Source organism: Manis javanica, chromosome 12, assembly GCF_040802235.1.
Source record: "Manis javanica isolate MJ-LG chromosome 12, MJ_LKY, whole genome shotgun sequence".
NCBI classification, from domain to species: domain Eukaryota; kingdom Metazoa; phylum Chordata; class Mammalia; order Pholidota; family Manidae; genus Manis; species Manis javanica.
In genome coordinates this window covers 97,692,665-97,708,418 of record NC_133167.1, presented here as the reverse complement: position 1 = coordinate 97,708,418, position 15,754 = coordinate 97,692,665, and the positions used below count along the sequence as shown (strand labels likewise).

Here is a 15,754-nt window from a genome sequence, read left to right as displayed (position 1 = left end):
TTAAATGAAATGGCACAAAAGCACATAAAAAACAGATCAAAATACATATGGAACAAGGACATACTTCCGTCTAAGAAATGGAATATAACCGTGAAGGGGAGGAAAATCAATGTGAGGCACAGGATACCTGCAACGCATATAAAGCCCTCTGCCTCAAGTAGTCTGTATTAAGAAGCTGAAGCTCATGGAAGAGTTCAATAAGAAAATGCGGATGAGACTCATTTTGAGAAATTAGTGTAGCTACTTCAGAATAAATAGTATCCCTCAAAGATTCGAACATGGAAAAATCACTCCCCGTTTCTGGAAGATATAAATGATCAAGAGGTTAGTACTGATGAAATATGTTCCTGACAATTTCTATTAACTTGTGTCATTACTCAAAAATCAGAACATACTTAATTCTATTTCAGAGCTTTTAAAATAGAAAAAGAATCTTAAAATTACCAAAAATAATCTTAAAAATACCAAGATATATACACTGTGTATTAAAGAAGTGTTTAAATGAATAAATAACATTACCTAGCATTATTCAGACCATACTTATTTCTCAAAAATATCTGGAAAATTTTACACATTTCATGGGAATAATCAGTGGAAATGAAATAAAGCTAAATGCAAATAATTTTATTTTTTTGCTAACATGAACTGTTACAAGAAGAGAAATTTGTTTATTTTGTTACACTTGAGAATAAACTGAATAAGGTCTATCTAGTTAGGGTCTATGAGTTCAAATATCTGCTATCATGTTGTATTGATGAAAAAGTGAATTTGTTAAAGGACAACATAACAGGTCATCTTACTATTGTGTCTTACAGACGCACTCAGTGTAACCTGGAGCAGGCAGTGACCCCAGAGGTTTTCATTTTCACTGAATCGAGGCAGAATTCTATTATTTAGCAATAATCCTGCTATATGCATTTATTGATAACACAGATAATCATCCATGAAGATATACAATCATACCATTACCTTAACTTGGTCATACCATTGTTTAAAATTTCAAATGTTAGAACCATAAGTAGTTCTATATTCAAGTTCCACAAAAATCAGTGATAAGTTTCTACAAAGGGGAATTTAATATGTTGAATGCTTTAATAATCTGCTTTCAGATAAATATTCAAAGACATAAAAATTTACATTTTTGTTAAGAGAGGGATAATATACTACAAAATGAACTGAATCTAATGAAAAAATTTCATCAATCTGCTAATAAGTAAGTTAACATGTTCAGGTCTCAATTTCCACAAACATAAAATAATAATAATAAATATGCAACTTCCCTATGTTGCCTTAGACATTTTACTACAAAAGTGATACATTTATTTTAAGTAGGAACCAAAACTATCTCTGTAGGAAATCACTACTTACACAAAAAGTCCGGGAAGATATGATTTAATATACACTTTCAATTTATATACAATTCTGTAGTTTGGCCTTAGTTGTTTAATTTAGAGAAAATGTTTATTATTTCAAAGATATAAAAGCAAAGCATATTTAATGACATTTTTTATACCTTTGTATGTGACAGAATTATTTAAATTATGTATCATTAAAGATTATTCCCAAATAATGAATTATGACAAAACACATGCTTCATCCCTCCTGCCTGCAATTGATAGATGAAAAGTTTCTGCCACTTTCTCCTCCTGGACTAACATGCGTTAGTGTAGGCTAGAAAAGTCCTTGCTCTCTCTGTCAGGTTTCCCTGATTCCATCTTGTTTTCATCCTATTTCCAGAGTTCTTTTAGCAGTGCCACTGAAATATTCACACTTTGTCTGGGCTAGGTCACCATTTGTCTTCTTTAGATTCCCCTAAAGGTTCTTAAAAGGCCTTTTTTTCCCCACTTATGTAATAGTGCTGGAGGCATTAACGAATATTTAGTTCTAAGTTACATGGAACCATAAAGAAAACACATAGTTTAAAGACAACAATAGCATTTTGGCATCTTTGTAATTTTCCATGATCTTTATCTACATGGTCTTTGTATGTCATAGTTGTTTCTGTTTACTTTTATACAGATGTTGGCTGGTAAGGAAAAATAAGCAATTACAACAGAAGTCACACACAATAATTAACACTGTAAACCAGAGCTAAGAATTTTTAAAACCCTCTATTTTTGCTTGCAAAAAATATTAATGCTCCTAAGCATTTAATAAATACAAAATAACTTCAAATAAAACACTACGTTATAGAAAGGTTTTCTATTACCCACATGAATATGCTGCTTACGTTACATAGACTAACAGAAAATGAAAACAAGAAAAACAACCAATTTTAACAAGTAAAGAATTACAGATGAAAGGCTTCTGAATGTTACGACTATGATTTATCTTCCACTTTTACAAGCCAAATAACACATTTACACTAAGCTAAGTCTGAAAAAAATTATCAGAGCAATAAAACTAAGGATTTTTAGGACCACTGGGGTAAAAACTAAGAAAAAGTGGACACCAAAACTAAGCAGATGGTTACCTGGCGCTTCACTGCATGCATTTCTGTTAGACTGCTGTAGTATTCTCCTAGCATGTGCTGTAGGAAAGGGCAGACAATAAGGATGAACATAAAATGTGTATGAATAGTAGAGACAGGGTCTATAATATGAATAAGTGAATAAAAAAGAGAAATTAGCAAATTTCTTTAAATTGTCTGAACTGAAATGTTATCACAAGGTATGGTTTATGCTCTATTTAAAAATAATTTCATCAGGGAAAACATCAAAAGATTTGCTCTAAATTCATAGTGATGTGACTGATGATGACTTTCATCAATAAAGTTTTACCATTCCCTCTTGGAAGCATACTTATCACAGTGAGCCTCCCCAACTCCCGCAGGAGACGAGGACTGTGCAGTGCAGGACTAGCAGTCACAGATGCTACACTCTACTCGTCATACAACAAAACTATTACTACGCTATGAAGAATCTTAGAGTAAGAGTTAAAACTAAATTCTTTTTAGAAAGTATGTAAATATAAATAAAGGTATTATTTATGCTACTCATTTTTTAATTTACCAAAATTCAATCATACTTTTTTAAGTAACAGTAATGCAATCTCAAGTGCTATGATCAACTATCAATTACTTAGATGACTGATACTCGCTTCATTAGGCCTGTCAATTTAGTGCCCTTCTCCAACCCCATACAACTGCTTACCCTTTGAAGTTAATCATTATTTGATGAAGACAGTGAATGGAGACGGAAATTATAAAATTTTGGTAATAATGCTGGCATGGGACAATTTAATTTTCTAATTTGCTTAAATCTGTAAACAATAAGTGTAATATAAATTATGATCTTGACCAACAGTTTCACTGACAACTGAAGATTCTGTATATACTGCTTCCCTCACTCCTTAAATTTGAGATGTACTAGTCTTTACAAATCAGGGAAATATCAGTACTTTTTAAAATTAAGATGGTGGCAAATATACATGACTCCATTCATTCAACCAACACTTACTGAGTGCCTACCATGTGCCTGTCACGGCAACACTTAAGATACAAATATGAACAGATATTATCTGTTACCAAGGAACTCAAAAAGGCAATACAGACGCTTACATAGGTAAGTGCTATATTATATATAATGTAATACAGGCAACAAGAGCTTTACATAGGCTACAAGAGAAATGACAAGGAGAAAGGGAAACTTATCCCAGCTTGGATTTGGATGCAATTTCAGAATTGCAGAACTAAGATTTTATTTAAGAGCCCAGTAGAGAAAAATGCTTACAAAAAAACAAAAAGGACCTGAGATGGAACAAACACTGCTGAGGCGAGAAACAACACAAAAGCTATGTGAAAGCCTGAGATCAGTGAAACTGAAAATGTAAACTTCAAGGCCGAAGGTGGTGAGGAATGAGTCTGGCCAGATATGTCACGGTAAACCATTTGTCCTGTAGGCATGGAGAAGCCACAGCGGTTTAAGCAAAGCAACGACAGGGCATTATATCAAATTCTTATTCAGAGAAAATCTTCAGAATTTCAAATCAGGAGTTCCAAATTAATGTCAGCAGTACTTTTTGCTCAGAATTTTATCAAAACAAGTCAACCTTTTGTATCATATCACAACAATAATGCCAGTTTACATTTCTCGGTATCAAGGAATGCACTGTAATCTCCACTATAAAACCCTGCACATGACAGAAAACTGTGATAGACCAATTTTTACATTGTTTTACTATAGCTTTTCAAATCTAAGATGTAGAAGTCCTTAAATTAAAGCAAACCGAAAAAGAACATACCTGAAGATATTTCTGTAGACCTACTATATTTTATTATTTTTTCCAGCTGCTCATGATTCTTTCTGTTGAATACTTTTGCTTGAACAGGCTCTTCAGTCTGGGCTGAATGTCTGTTCCTACTTTTGCAAGGTTCACATGTGCTAGACATACTGGCACTTTCATATCCTTAAGTAAAAAAAGTGACAACTATTACCAGTTGCAACTAACTCAAACTGAAAGGGATATTGATTTTCCACAGAGAATGCTAACTCAATTTAGAATGCTATGAAGGCCTGATATAAATGGAATACAAAACAGTAAATTTCTGGAGATACCTTTGCAATAACCCTTGGATGCATGGGATGACAGTAATAAATTCTAACATTTTATTGCCCTTTGATATCAACTCAAAGTATATGGCAGACCTTATATTCTCTACATGATCCAAATACTCTACTAAACTCCAGGTTAACAATTTTTTCAGTATCAAGAAATAGAAGGAATCAAATCCAATCTATATAAAATGTCTGTAAGAGAGAAAAGTACTAGACATTAAATAGTCAAAACCGTCTGACTTTTTATTATACTTTTTGTTGAATAAGACTTAAGTTTTTTAAAAGGTTTTAACTACCCAAAAGTTATATAGATATTCTACTACATTTTCCTTCTCAATTTTATTTTAATATTTATTTCGGTATTATGGCACAAGGTAGGAATTCAACTTTATTTTGTTCCACATGGGTAGCTGGCTATATATACCTACCCTTTTCCCATTGAATCAAGATGCAACCTTGGTCAATATATTAAATCTCCCTACTAACTAGGTTTTATTCCTTGGCATTCTATCTATTGCAATGCCATTTTCATTCTTTTAGCCACAGAAGCTTTACAGGGTGTTTAAACACCTGGCAAGGTTAGTCCTACCGAGCTTCTCTTCTCTGCTTGGCTTTTGTTGGACGTTTGTTCTTACATATAAGCTTTTGAGATTTTTTTCTAATTTCAAAAAGGATCCATGGGGATCAAGATGGAATCACAATAGAAGTATTACTAATTTGAGGAGAATTGGCATTTAATCATTTTAAGCATTCTAAGAACATGGTTATGTTTTTACATTTGTTTGATCTTGTTTCATGTTCTTCAAAAATACTTCATAGTTTTTTATAGATCTGCTAATTTCCTTACTAAATTTAATCCTAAGGATCCTTTCCCCCAATAGTTTCAGACACTGTTATGGTAAGAACATTCTCCCCTCCCCCCCTTCCACTTCTGCTGTGTGTTACTGTGATAGAGAGAAGTATGTGCACTTATAACCAGCTACTTGACTGATTCATATTAACTTTAGTAGCTATTTTCCAGTGTCTCTTAGGCTTTCTCAGAAAAAATTACAAAATTTGTTTCCCTTCTTGCCCCACTATTTATTATAATTACTCAATTTCTTGTCATAATGCTTTCCAAATAATTATGGTGGTAGAGGAGGAATCCTTGCTTAATTCCTAATTTTGAGAGCGAGATCTGTGGACTATTGTCTTTTACAATGATGTTTGTGACTGCATTCTGCAGACTTCATTATGCTGAAATAACTGCCTCCTTAGGTGCATTTTACTTAGAATTTTCATTAGAAATGACTTCAAATTTAATTGAATCTAGTGCTACGATTATGACTTTAATTTGTTCATATAAAAATTATGTTGACAGATTTCCTGATAATGAATCATACTGCATTTCTGTAATAAACCCTGTTGACAAGTTTGATATTCTATTGATACACCGGCAAATTAAAATTCCTAACATCTTAATTTTACTTTTGAATTTATATGAATAACTGAGGTTGACCTCTTGTATTCAGTTACTGAACTGCTCTCTCCTTTCCACTTTCCCCTACACATAGAGGTCTCTGTTCTGATTCACACATTGTTTCTGTAGTTTTCCTCAGATAGCATACAGCAGTATCTTCTTGTCATCTTTACACATGAAGGGTCTCTGGTTTGAGTATTCTTGAGTTGTGGTCCCTTTTTTGTCCATTTATGGATGTTATTTCACTTCTACTTTTTGGTTGTGAGAAAGACTGATGTCAACTGGATTATTTTTCACTGTATGTCACTTATTCCTACAGTCAGGAAGCTTGGAATTCTGGAATGTCATGTGAACACACACGGGGTAGCACACCATCCCCTGGGCTTCCTGGCTGGACAGCAGTTAGGTATTTTGATCTTTCTTCTTTACAGTATTTTAAAAACTCTTTTTAAAGTGTTGAGTTTTTCTTCCTTAGAGATTCCCCTTTATTATTTAATCACTGCCTCTACATATTGTTTTTCCTCCTTTAGGACTCCCTGTAGATTAGATCTCTAAGATTTGTCCTTAAGCCTCAAATCATTTTCCTCTTGATTTCAACTCTTAGTACTTTTTGCTCTGTGTAATTACATAATTCTTCCCCTCAGATTTCCAGAGGAGTAATTTGGGACTTAATAGCATTCATCCTCTTTTTCACTAAACTAAATGCAAACATTTTTTCTAGCCCTAAAAAATTTAATTCAATCTGCATGTTATTTTGTTCAAGTGTGTATTTCCTTCCATAACTCTGTTCTTAACTAGATTTTACCTGCTCTAGTAGTCTACTTCTGTGTGTTCTCTCTAGCTGCTGGTACTTTTTATACGTATCGTTACGTTCTCTAGTCACAATTGTGACCTACCCTTAAGGTTGGAGCCCACTACCTGACAGTGCTTGGAAGTCTCACTCCTATCGTGAGATAATGTTCTGGCCATCAAGTTGTCCAGTCTCCCATCAAGACAATAAGGAAGCCTCTTCTACTCCTCAGCCTCCTCAGCTACAATGGCAACACCTCCCAAGTTCAGGGCAGGGAGACTGTCATCTATTTGTCCAATGACACCCTTTTCCATTAGTACCCGCAAGTGGCGAAAGACTGCTACTCTAGGGAGGGAGGGAGGTGCCAAGAACAGGAGGAGCTGCATGATCTCCTCCAACCAAGTTTTCTGCAAGAACCATAGAGCTCTGAGCTCTGCCCCAGGCGGTCTCAGCGCTCCAGCATGGCCTGGAAGGCCTTGCAGCTTACATTCTCATGACCACAGCCCAGCAGTTGCTCTGCTAGCAGGAGCCCAACATACTATCCATTTATTCCCTGGGATAGCCTCGCTGTGTTCAACCTTCCCTACTGCTGAGGCCGTCATTCAAGTTAGGACTCATCACCTCACATTTAGGTTCCTGGTTTCTTCACTGGTCGGTCTCTCAAGACTAAAGTCTGGCCATTCTCATCCCTTCTGCACCAAACTTACTGGAAAAAGAGGCCTCTTGGTTATTTTTGAACTTCAAAAAAAACAGGTCCAGCAATAAAGGATACAACTGCCAAAAGTAATCAGCAAAATGTTATAACTGGTAGTACTACTGCTCATTTAATAGCAAACAAAGCTCTGAAGAAAATTCAATGTTATTCTAACAAAAACATTTATATAAATGAAATTAAGCTTTTGAATGTTGCTACTGAATCACATGAAAAGTGAATGAAATCTAATCAAAATTAAAATATACATTGTATGGCTTACACAAAATTCTTTTTGCAGAGACCCAGTAGGCACCGCGAGAAGATGCACTTACCCTCCAAACAGCTGAACTGTCAAAAGAAACATGCTATAATTATTAAGATGCTAAAATGAGAGAAAAAACTATGGTCTTATGATCACCCAGTGGAAAACATCAAGGGTTAGGTTTCCAAAGGTGAGGCTCCAGTGTGTGATTTTGATTCTCTTGGGCACTTTAACAGTAACCCTCCAGGGAGACTGGGAGAAGGAAGGTTAGTAATACTTCACAGCAGTACTGGCTCGGCTGCTCAGGTAACAATGCCACCACTGCACGATGCTCATCATTGGAAGGCTGTTATCTCCTGTCCCATTTCACCACCCTGCCCCTTACCCCACTCTGTATTTTTGCTCAGTGGCTTGGCTGACACAGCCAGAAGGAACAGTCCTCCTGGTTGTGTCTCCACGACAGGGGAACAGCCCAGCACGGCCCCCACAGGCCTCCCACGTCCCGTGCAGGCCACCTAGGTTAAGTGCTGGACTGCAACTAAGTCTTACTGGAAGGCCTCATGATCCTTCTGGAACGTGGAACACAAGAAAGCAGCCGCTCACAGGCCTTTACAGCTGCATGTGGCCATTTTCCCCTTGCCCCCCCCACATCCCTGGCAGGGGTCACAAGAGAGTATATGTCTTGGGATCTGATGAAGAGCGAGCCCTTTATCTTCAGCCCGAGGTACCTCTCCAGACCATAAAGTGCCAAAGGCTGCAGCACAGCCCTGCTCCTCAACAGCAGGTGTCCCCCCATCACACTGCAATTGTTCTTTGACTGCTTTGGCCTCAGTGTCGCCCTGGGGTGTATGAACAAGAGATGCACAGAGCTGGTACCTTTCTCTGCCTACAGAAGTAATAAACTCTTGGAATCTAAAAAGGGTTCTTTCTGTACTGGCCACATCGACCCTGTCTTGCCTAATGCTGAGCATCCATCTCTTCTCAATCCTCATCAGTAAACAGGAAGGAGAGGAGGCAAGAAATAAAGATCCAGAAATAATTAAAACCCAGAGATGAGTACATGAAGAGTTCTACCCTATCTTCCAGGAAAAGAATGAGGAAGATCTAGACTATATGACCCCACTCCTCTGATAATATCAAAAGAGGGCTCAGGCCCAGTAGAGTGTAGCCAAATTATGGGTCGCATAACTGAAACACCCCGCAAGGCAAGAAATCATGCTCAATTCGTTAAGGCATAAAATCCGAAGTTTTAAAAGATGATTATCACTATCATAATCTGTCACATCTTACTTCAAATGCAGTAATGTGTATGTGTACATACAAAGACCTCTAAAGATTAAGGTACATCACTGTAATGGAGAACAAAACTAAATGGAGATTTTCTCAAAGACTGCCGAAGTGTGCAAAAAAAACAGGTCAGTCTGTGAATCTGGGACAGTACAGCTGCCTCGCTCTCTCAAGACAAGCTGAGTCCCACTATGCAGGTCTGCTCGCCATGTACTATTTCCATCTTCTCCTCCTGCTCTGTCCTAACTATATTTTTCTTATTGTTACTACAATTTGGAATGCTTTCCAATCTCCTCTTCATCCACTTACATTACCACTTCCTGTAAGACAGAGTAAACATTCTTTTGTCTAAGAAATCACAGGTATCCTACTGCCTAGACAAAAACAACATAAATTAATGGTCTAACTCAGTGCTTCTCAGAATTATTATGCATATATTCAAATATCTGAAATCTTGCTAAAACGCAAGAATGAAAAACACTAAGAAACAATGCAAACCCATTCAATTGGTGTAAGGTGGAGCCCAAGAGTCTGCACGTTTAATAAGCTTCCAGCTGAAGCCAATGCTGCTTGTCTGAGGCTCACATTATGAACAGCAAGGATTTAGCTGACAAATTTGGTTTTGCTACATATTAGTTTGACTCTCCATCAAGTCTTTTATTTTTGTGTGTGTGCCACTGACAGATGGCCTTAAACACCTATTGAACAAATGTGAATGTATGTTACTGGCAGGTATTTTTATACTTAAATGAGAGGAGAGAGTACATAGGAGTCAAATGTCAATCTTTGCCTTAAAGTAAAAAATTTGAACAGCATATATGGGACCCCAGTTCCTCAGAGTAAAGAAGTTTCAAAAATGCAAATACACCAATACTTCTAGGCTTAAGAGGACATGGCCATAAGTTGGCTAAGGGTCCTCTAAGTCCCCACTACTCAAAGTGTAGTCCACAGACCAATACCAACAATACATGGGAGACTGTTAACAGTGCAGACTCTCGAATGCCTCCCCAGACCGAGTGAGCTGGAGTCTGCCTCTAAACAAGATTCCCCAGGAAATCTGTCTGAGACATGAAAGGCAGAGCAGCACAGCCCAGCACACTAGTGTTAACGAGCTGATGACAGGATGTGGTGGTGACCAATGGGAGTTTTCCCTTATTGATTCATATAACAAAAGGCATTTTTGTGGGGGCAAGGTACTAGGGAAATGGAAAGTTCGATGCATTACCCGAAGGACCTCTCTCAAAATGGCTATCATTTACTTATATGTTCTCCGGTGGTATGGAGAAAGCATAGTAGTTATTTTCATTTATTTGTGCGTGTTCAGATCACTGACTAACTTACTAAAGAAATCAGCTCTTCTCAAACATATATACTAGAAAATTTTTCAAGAAATGAATACACTGAGAAAAATGTCACTCCTTTTTAAATCTGCTTGTTTAACCATCCAGATGGGGTAGGGGTAGGAGCCAAGGACATGAAGGATACATGAAGAGCTGAAATGGAAAAACATGCACATATTCTTTTTAACATCCACGGCTTTCATCAGAGGTGTCTCCATTAACCAAAAATGGCTAAGATGAGCTGTCAGGGTTTACAAGTGCATTTTTTACTACAGGGCTTTCCAGGACTTTCACATCTTTACATATATTTTGAGCTTCCAAGAGAGGGTGTTAGCAGTGTACAGGGATTTTTTTCAAGCTTTTCTTATTTTAAGCTTAGAATACTTTGTTCTTAAGCACCAAATACTATCTCCTTGAACTCAGAACAATCTCTCAAAGCCACAGCCAGAAAATACCCCCTGCCAACTTGAAGGTGCATCCTTTAACTATGATAACCCATATTTTAGCCAATAAAACTATTTTAATCTAGTACTAGACTTTAGCAAATTCTCCAAAAATCATAGAAAACTTTTTTTTTTTTAAAGTGGCATGCAGTTAACATTGAAAGAGAACTTTCCTTTGATACTCAATGGCAAGATCCAGTAAAATATGGGTTAATGTTTTACCTTATTAATAACTAAAGTCCAGTTCCTAAAGCACTAAGAGGAAATTGTTTTAAAAGTGGTTTCATCTAGATGATATTCAAAGACTGCAATGTAGTTACATGTCCAAATTTATAGTGTTAGATATAAGATAAAATATAATATTAAAAGAGACAGAATAGTAAAACATGAGCATTTGGGCAATTTTTAGTAACCTACAAGATTTGGAAAGTATCTTCTGAGCTCATAGTAACCACGTATATAGGAAATATAAGCCTTAAGAAGCACAAAAAAGAATAAATGCCATGTTTTAAAATATCTACATTAAACCTATTTGAAAAACTTTGTAAAAAAAATTATAAAGGTAACTAAAAATGACTTGGTTCAAGTAAGTCTAGAACAGTGCCTACCTATCTAGCCATACTGAAATTAACTAAAATTAACTATTCAACATGTCAGAGTAAGATTACCAACATTTGTACTGATCGATATTCAACAGATTTCCCTACTTACCAATATTTTTAACTCTGCTTTTCAGCTGTGTAGAATGCCTTTTCTTACTCTTTGATTTTGGACTTTTATCTTTAGATGCCAGGCTGGCCTGTGCAGATGCCTTCCTTGTCTTGAATGTTTTCGTCACTGCTGTCGGATCTACTGGATCGGGCATACTGCTAAAGCTTTCCAAGGACTCTTCATCAAACTGGCGTCTTCTCCTGCTCGGATCTAATTGAGTTTTGCGATGACTATTTGTAGTTTTCTCTACAGACACTGTGAATCCAGCCTTGTTAAATGGTTTTTCTCCTTCACCTTCTTGCTCATATAGCCATGGTGTCCTACTATTTTCCACCTGCTCTTCAGGCTGCTTTTGATTTCTTACCAAATGAAAATAAATTTTTATAGATTACATTGACAGATTTCTGTGTTTACTGATAACTCCAGATATACTTAATTTACAGTTCACTATTAGGTTTAGGTAAATAAAATTGTCAACAGGCTATAAAAATATTTTCATAAAAATATACAGATGTGTAAATATTACACAGACTACATCAATGTATTAGATTACTTTAGATTTTACCATTGGACCCTTCTCACTAAACCATTTTTACTGGGCAAAAGTTCCAAAGAGCTAGCATTTATGACGGAAAAGAGTGGAGAAGAAAAAGCAAGGAAGAATAGGACATACAAACAGACACAAATAAAAACTTGGAGGAACAGCAGAGAAAGATCTATAGTAGAAGATTTGCGAACATACATGGATCTCTGTCACCTACAGTAGTTCAAATAGAACCAGAATTTGTTTAAAACAATCAGCCACACAACTAGTAACTTACTTCTCCACACATTAAGTCTAGTTTAGTTCTGTTGGTCTAGTGTCATTTTCCAAATTTTATTTGCTAAACACTGTCATCCCTTAAGACATTACCAGGTATTTACTGGTTATCTAAGTTTGGGAAAATATAAGCAAAGCTAAGTTAAACAGGTATGCAGGATTCCACAGAATGTTAATATGCCCGTGTGCTTTATAAATATCTCAGAAGGACACACAGTGAGTAAGACATCCAAAACTTTATGTCCAGAACCTGACATGGACAATAGTGTTCTGAAGAATATAATTTTGGAGCCACTGACCTATAAAGCAAACTTACAATTTGCAGGCCAAATCCAACCTGATACCTGTCTTTGAATGGTCTGAGAGCTAAAATGGCTTTTATATTCTTAGGTGGTTGAAAAAAAAAATTAAAGAGAAAGAGTGACACAATTTATATAAAATTCAAATTTCACTGCCCGTAAGTGTTATTGGAACATAGTCACTTGGTTACATGTTGTTTATGGCTGCTTTTGTTAAAAAATGGCAGAGATAAAAGGTTACGACAGAAGCTGTAGGGCCTGGAGCCCCACACATGCCCAATCACACAATTAAAGTAAAAGGTAATGTGACTTATTTGTAAAGGGCTAGGAAAAACAAAATCAAAGAAATACTTCTGAGAGAACAAATATTAGGTTCCAATGACCTCTAATTTTCATCCTTCTAAAAAGTTTTTTTTCTGAACTAAATAACAAATGCAATTAAAAGGCTGTAGTATTTTCACTAATCAGGTATCAAAAAGATCATTTCCTGGATTAACACAATCATAAAAGTACTATGCATCTAGCATAAGAATGTTTACAGAATAATTAACCTGATCCAATCCACCTTATCTTTCACACTATTTGAGTCAAAAACTGTATTTGGGAAGGTTATCATGTTGAAAAAATTAATAAATTGAGAAAAAGAAATCCTATGAATGCTACCACATCATAAAACTTCCTTGGTTAAAGTTGTGTTTATAATCTAACATCGGATAGGCCTAAAGACCATATCCTGATCAGGAGCTATGAATCAGATAAAGGCGCTCTCAGTTTCCGACTATCCTCTAGCACTTCGGGGTAGTTTCTAGCCTTAAGTCAGTGAACTTAAAGACAGGCAACAAATTAAGGCCAAAGACACTCCATGTGTCAGGTCTAATATTTCCGAAATGAACCTTACAGGACACCCTGATCAAAACTCTGAATTGCTTGTGCACCAGGCTTAGCAGCAAGTGTGCCTGAGAGAAATCTGGGGAGACGGTCAAAGCTTCATATTCCCAACACTACTGAGTCAAACAATCACAAACTTCCCCCTTAACTGCATTTTCAACTTACATATAATTAATATGGTAACAAAAATGACATTTAAGCAAATAATGGATTACGTTCACGATCAGGTACCTCTGTTTCTCTGCTGCAACAGAAGAACTGCTTTCAAAAGGCTTCGGAAAAGCCATACACTCTGTTGTCCCTGAAGAATTCTGTGCTAATGGTTGCTGCTGTTCCTTGGGCGTAGAAATATTCTGAGAAAAATCTCCAAAATTAGAAGGAAATAAAGGGCTGAAATTCATACCTAATAAATAAAGGCAAAGGGTAAGATGACAATAAAAACAGTACATTTGCCTCAGTGTGAAATTAAAAGACAATTTTAATTAAATGTGCCATTCAAATCTACCAAGACAAAAAATTCTTAATCAAAATGCACCAATACTCATCTATTCAATCACTGTTTACAGCTCAGCCCATTATATATATATATATATATATATATATGTAGTTTTCTGGCATTGGTGATACCAAAATAAATAATGACCCCATCCCGTAAGAGCTGGAATTAGAAATAACAGTACCTGACATTTGTCAAATGGTTACTGGGTGCCAGACTCTACTGCAGGCACTTCGCATGTAATTTTGTTTAATGTGCAAAACAGTGCTACAAAACAGGTATTCTATTCATTTTATCAGTGCAAAAATAGGCTTAGAGATCAAATGTCCCATAAATGAAAAAGCAGGTTAGACTGCAGTTCTGAATGGCTCCAAAGCTTATGTTCCTTCCACTCAGTTGGGAAACTAGAACATAACAAATACTTATACAGAGTGCTGACGAGGGGCACTGGAAAGGGGCTACTAACACCTTGGGGGAGAAGGCTTCATAAAAGTGAACTAGTTTATGAAGAAAGGAGAGTCTGTACAGGGCTGGCTTTGGTATGAAGCACAGTACACTGAAAAGGAACTGAATGTGCAATTTCTTTCATTATTTGTTACTGAAAAGCCAACTCAAAAAACGTTTGCTGCCAGTGTTGACACTTGTGAACTAAGAAGCTTAAGATTTTTAATGCCATTGTTTTATAACCCTGTTAAAATACACTCTAGAATTTTTATTTATTTATATTCATATTCACAAAGCTTTCCCAACCCTTTTTCTCCTATATTCCCAGGCAAACACCTTCAACGCCTCTTCCTCTATGACTTATCTAACTGGTCACTTCTTCTACCTCCCAAAATGTCTTTTGAAATACTCCTTTTTCTTTAGACTTACTGCCAACACCTAGACCAATCAATCATTCCTGATATCACTGCAACAGCGCCTGTTTTCTTTTCACCAGCTCTAAGACTCTCAGCTCTTTCTCTCCAATCTCTCCTTGACACTAACACTAGTGTAATCTTCCTAAAATACAAATCTCATGCTGTACCCTGCTCAAAATCCTTCAAGGTCCCTCTAGTCTGCAACAAAGTCAAAACTTCTTTGCACAGCACAGAAGGCCTCTGTGGCTCTGCAGCCACATCAGTGACTCTCCCCTGCAATGGCCCGAAATGCTACTATATTTAATGAATACCCAATTCCCTAAGTAAGTGACAGACTTTGTAATTCTAAGTGGTTCTATTGATTCCAAAGCCTTTTTCCTTCTAAGCTCCCTAGAAATAAATTCTATTCATTCTTTAGTTTAAGTAACACTTTCTGGAACAAACAGATTTGCTGCCAGTCACTTGTCCCAATGACAAGCAAGGCCCCTCATCATCTCATGTGCACCAGTGCTACAGCACCCACGGCACCGCCCTAAACATGTACTGACATTTTTAGCTTCCTCACTAGTCCAAATTCCTTAAAGCATTAGTCACACTCATCCAAATCCTAGTCATTTATATAGTGTCTGGCACATAACAGGTGCAGAAAAAAGTCTGGATAAAAGCTTAAGCTAAATAAAATTGAACATAAGCCTGAATGAAGTGCTCACCATTAGTCTAGTAGATTTCCCTACAAAGACACGAAGCTTCTGTGGGAGAATGCTGTCTTCCTCGTTTTTATTCTCCTAATGTTTTACACTGTGCCTAACATAGAGCAGCCACTGAATGGATTAATTCCTTTTTTCCTTA

General features: G+C 36.5%; 1 protein-coding gene across 14 annotated transcripts in view; it reads right to left on the bottom strand.

Moving 5' to 3' along the window:
• Positions 1-15,754, bottom strand: part of PCM1 (pericentriolar material 1) — a 76,821-nt gene that overhangs the window by 23,552 nt on the left and 37,515 nt on the right. For 6 of the 14 annotated variants that reach the window (XM_073219108.1, XM_073219105.1, XM_073219110.1 and 3 more), the window contains 5 exons: positions 13,781-13,952; positions 11,543-11,901; positions 4,243-4,407; positions 2,474-2,530; positions 128-300 (listed from right to left, as the gene is read on the bottom strand). In XM_073219108.1, the coding sequence (XP_073075209.1) occupies positions 128-300; positions 2,474-2,530; positions 4,243-4,407; positions 11,543-11,901; positions 13,781-13,952 (926 nt within the window). The remainder of the gene's footprint in view (positions 1-127; positions 301-2,473; positions 2,531-4,242; positions 4,408-11,542; positions 11,902-13,780; positions 13,953-15,754) is intronic. The other 8 variants (XM_073219111.1, XM_073219112.1, XM_073219114.1 and 5 more) reach the window with 2 other exon arrangements.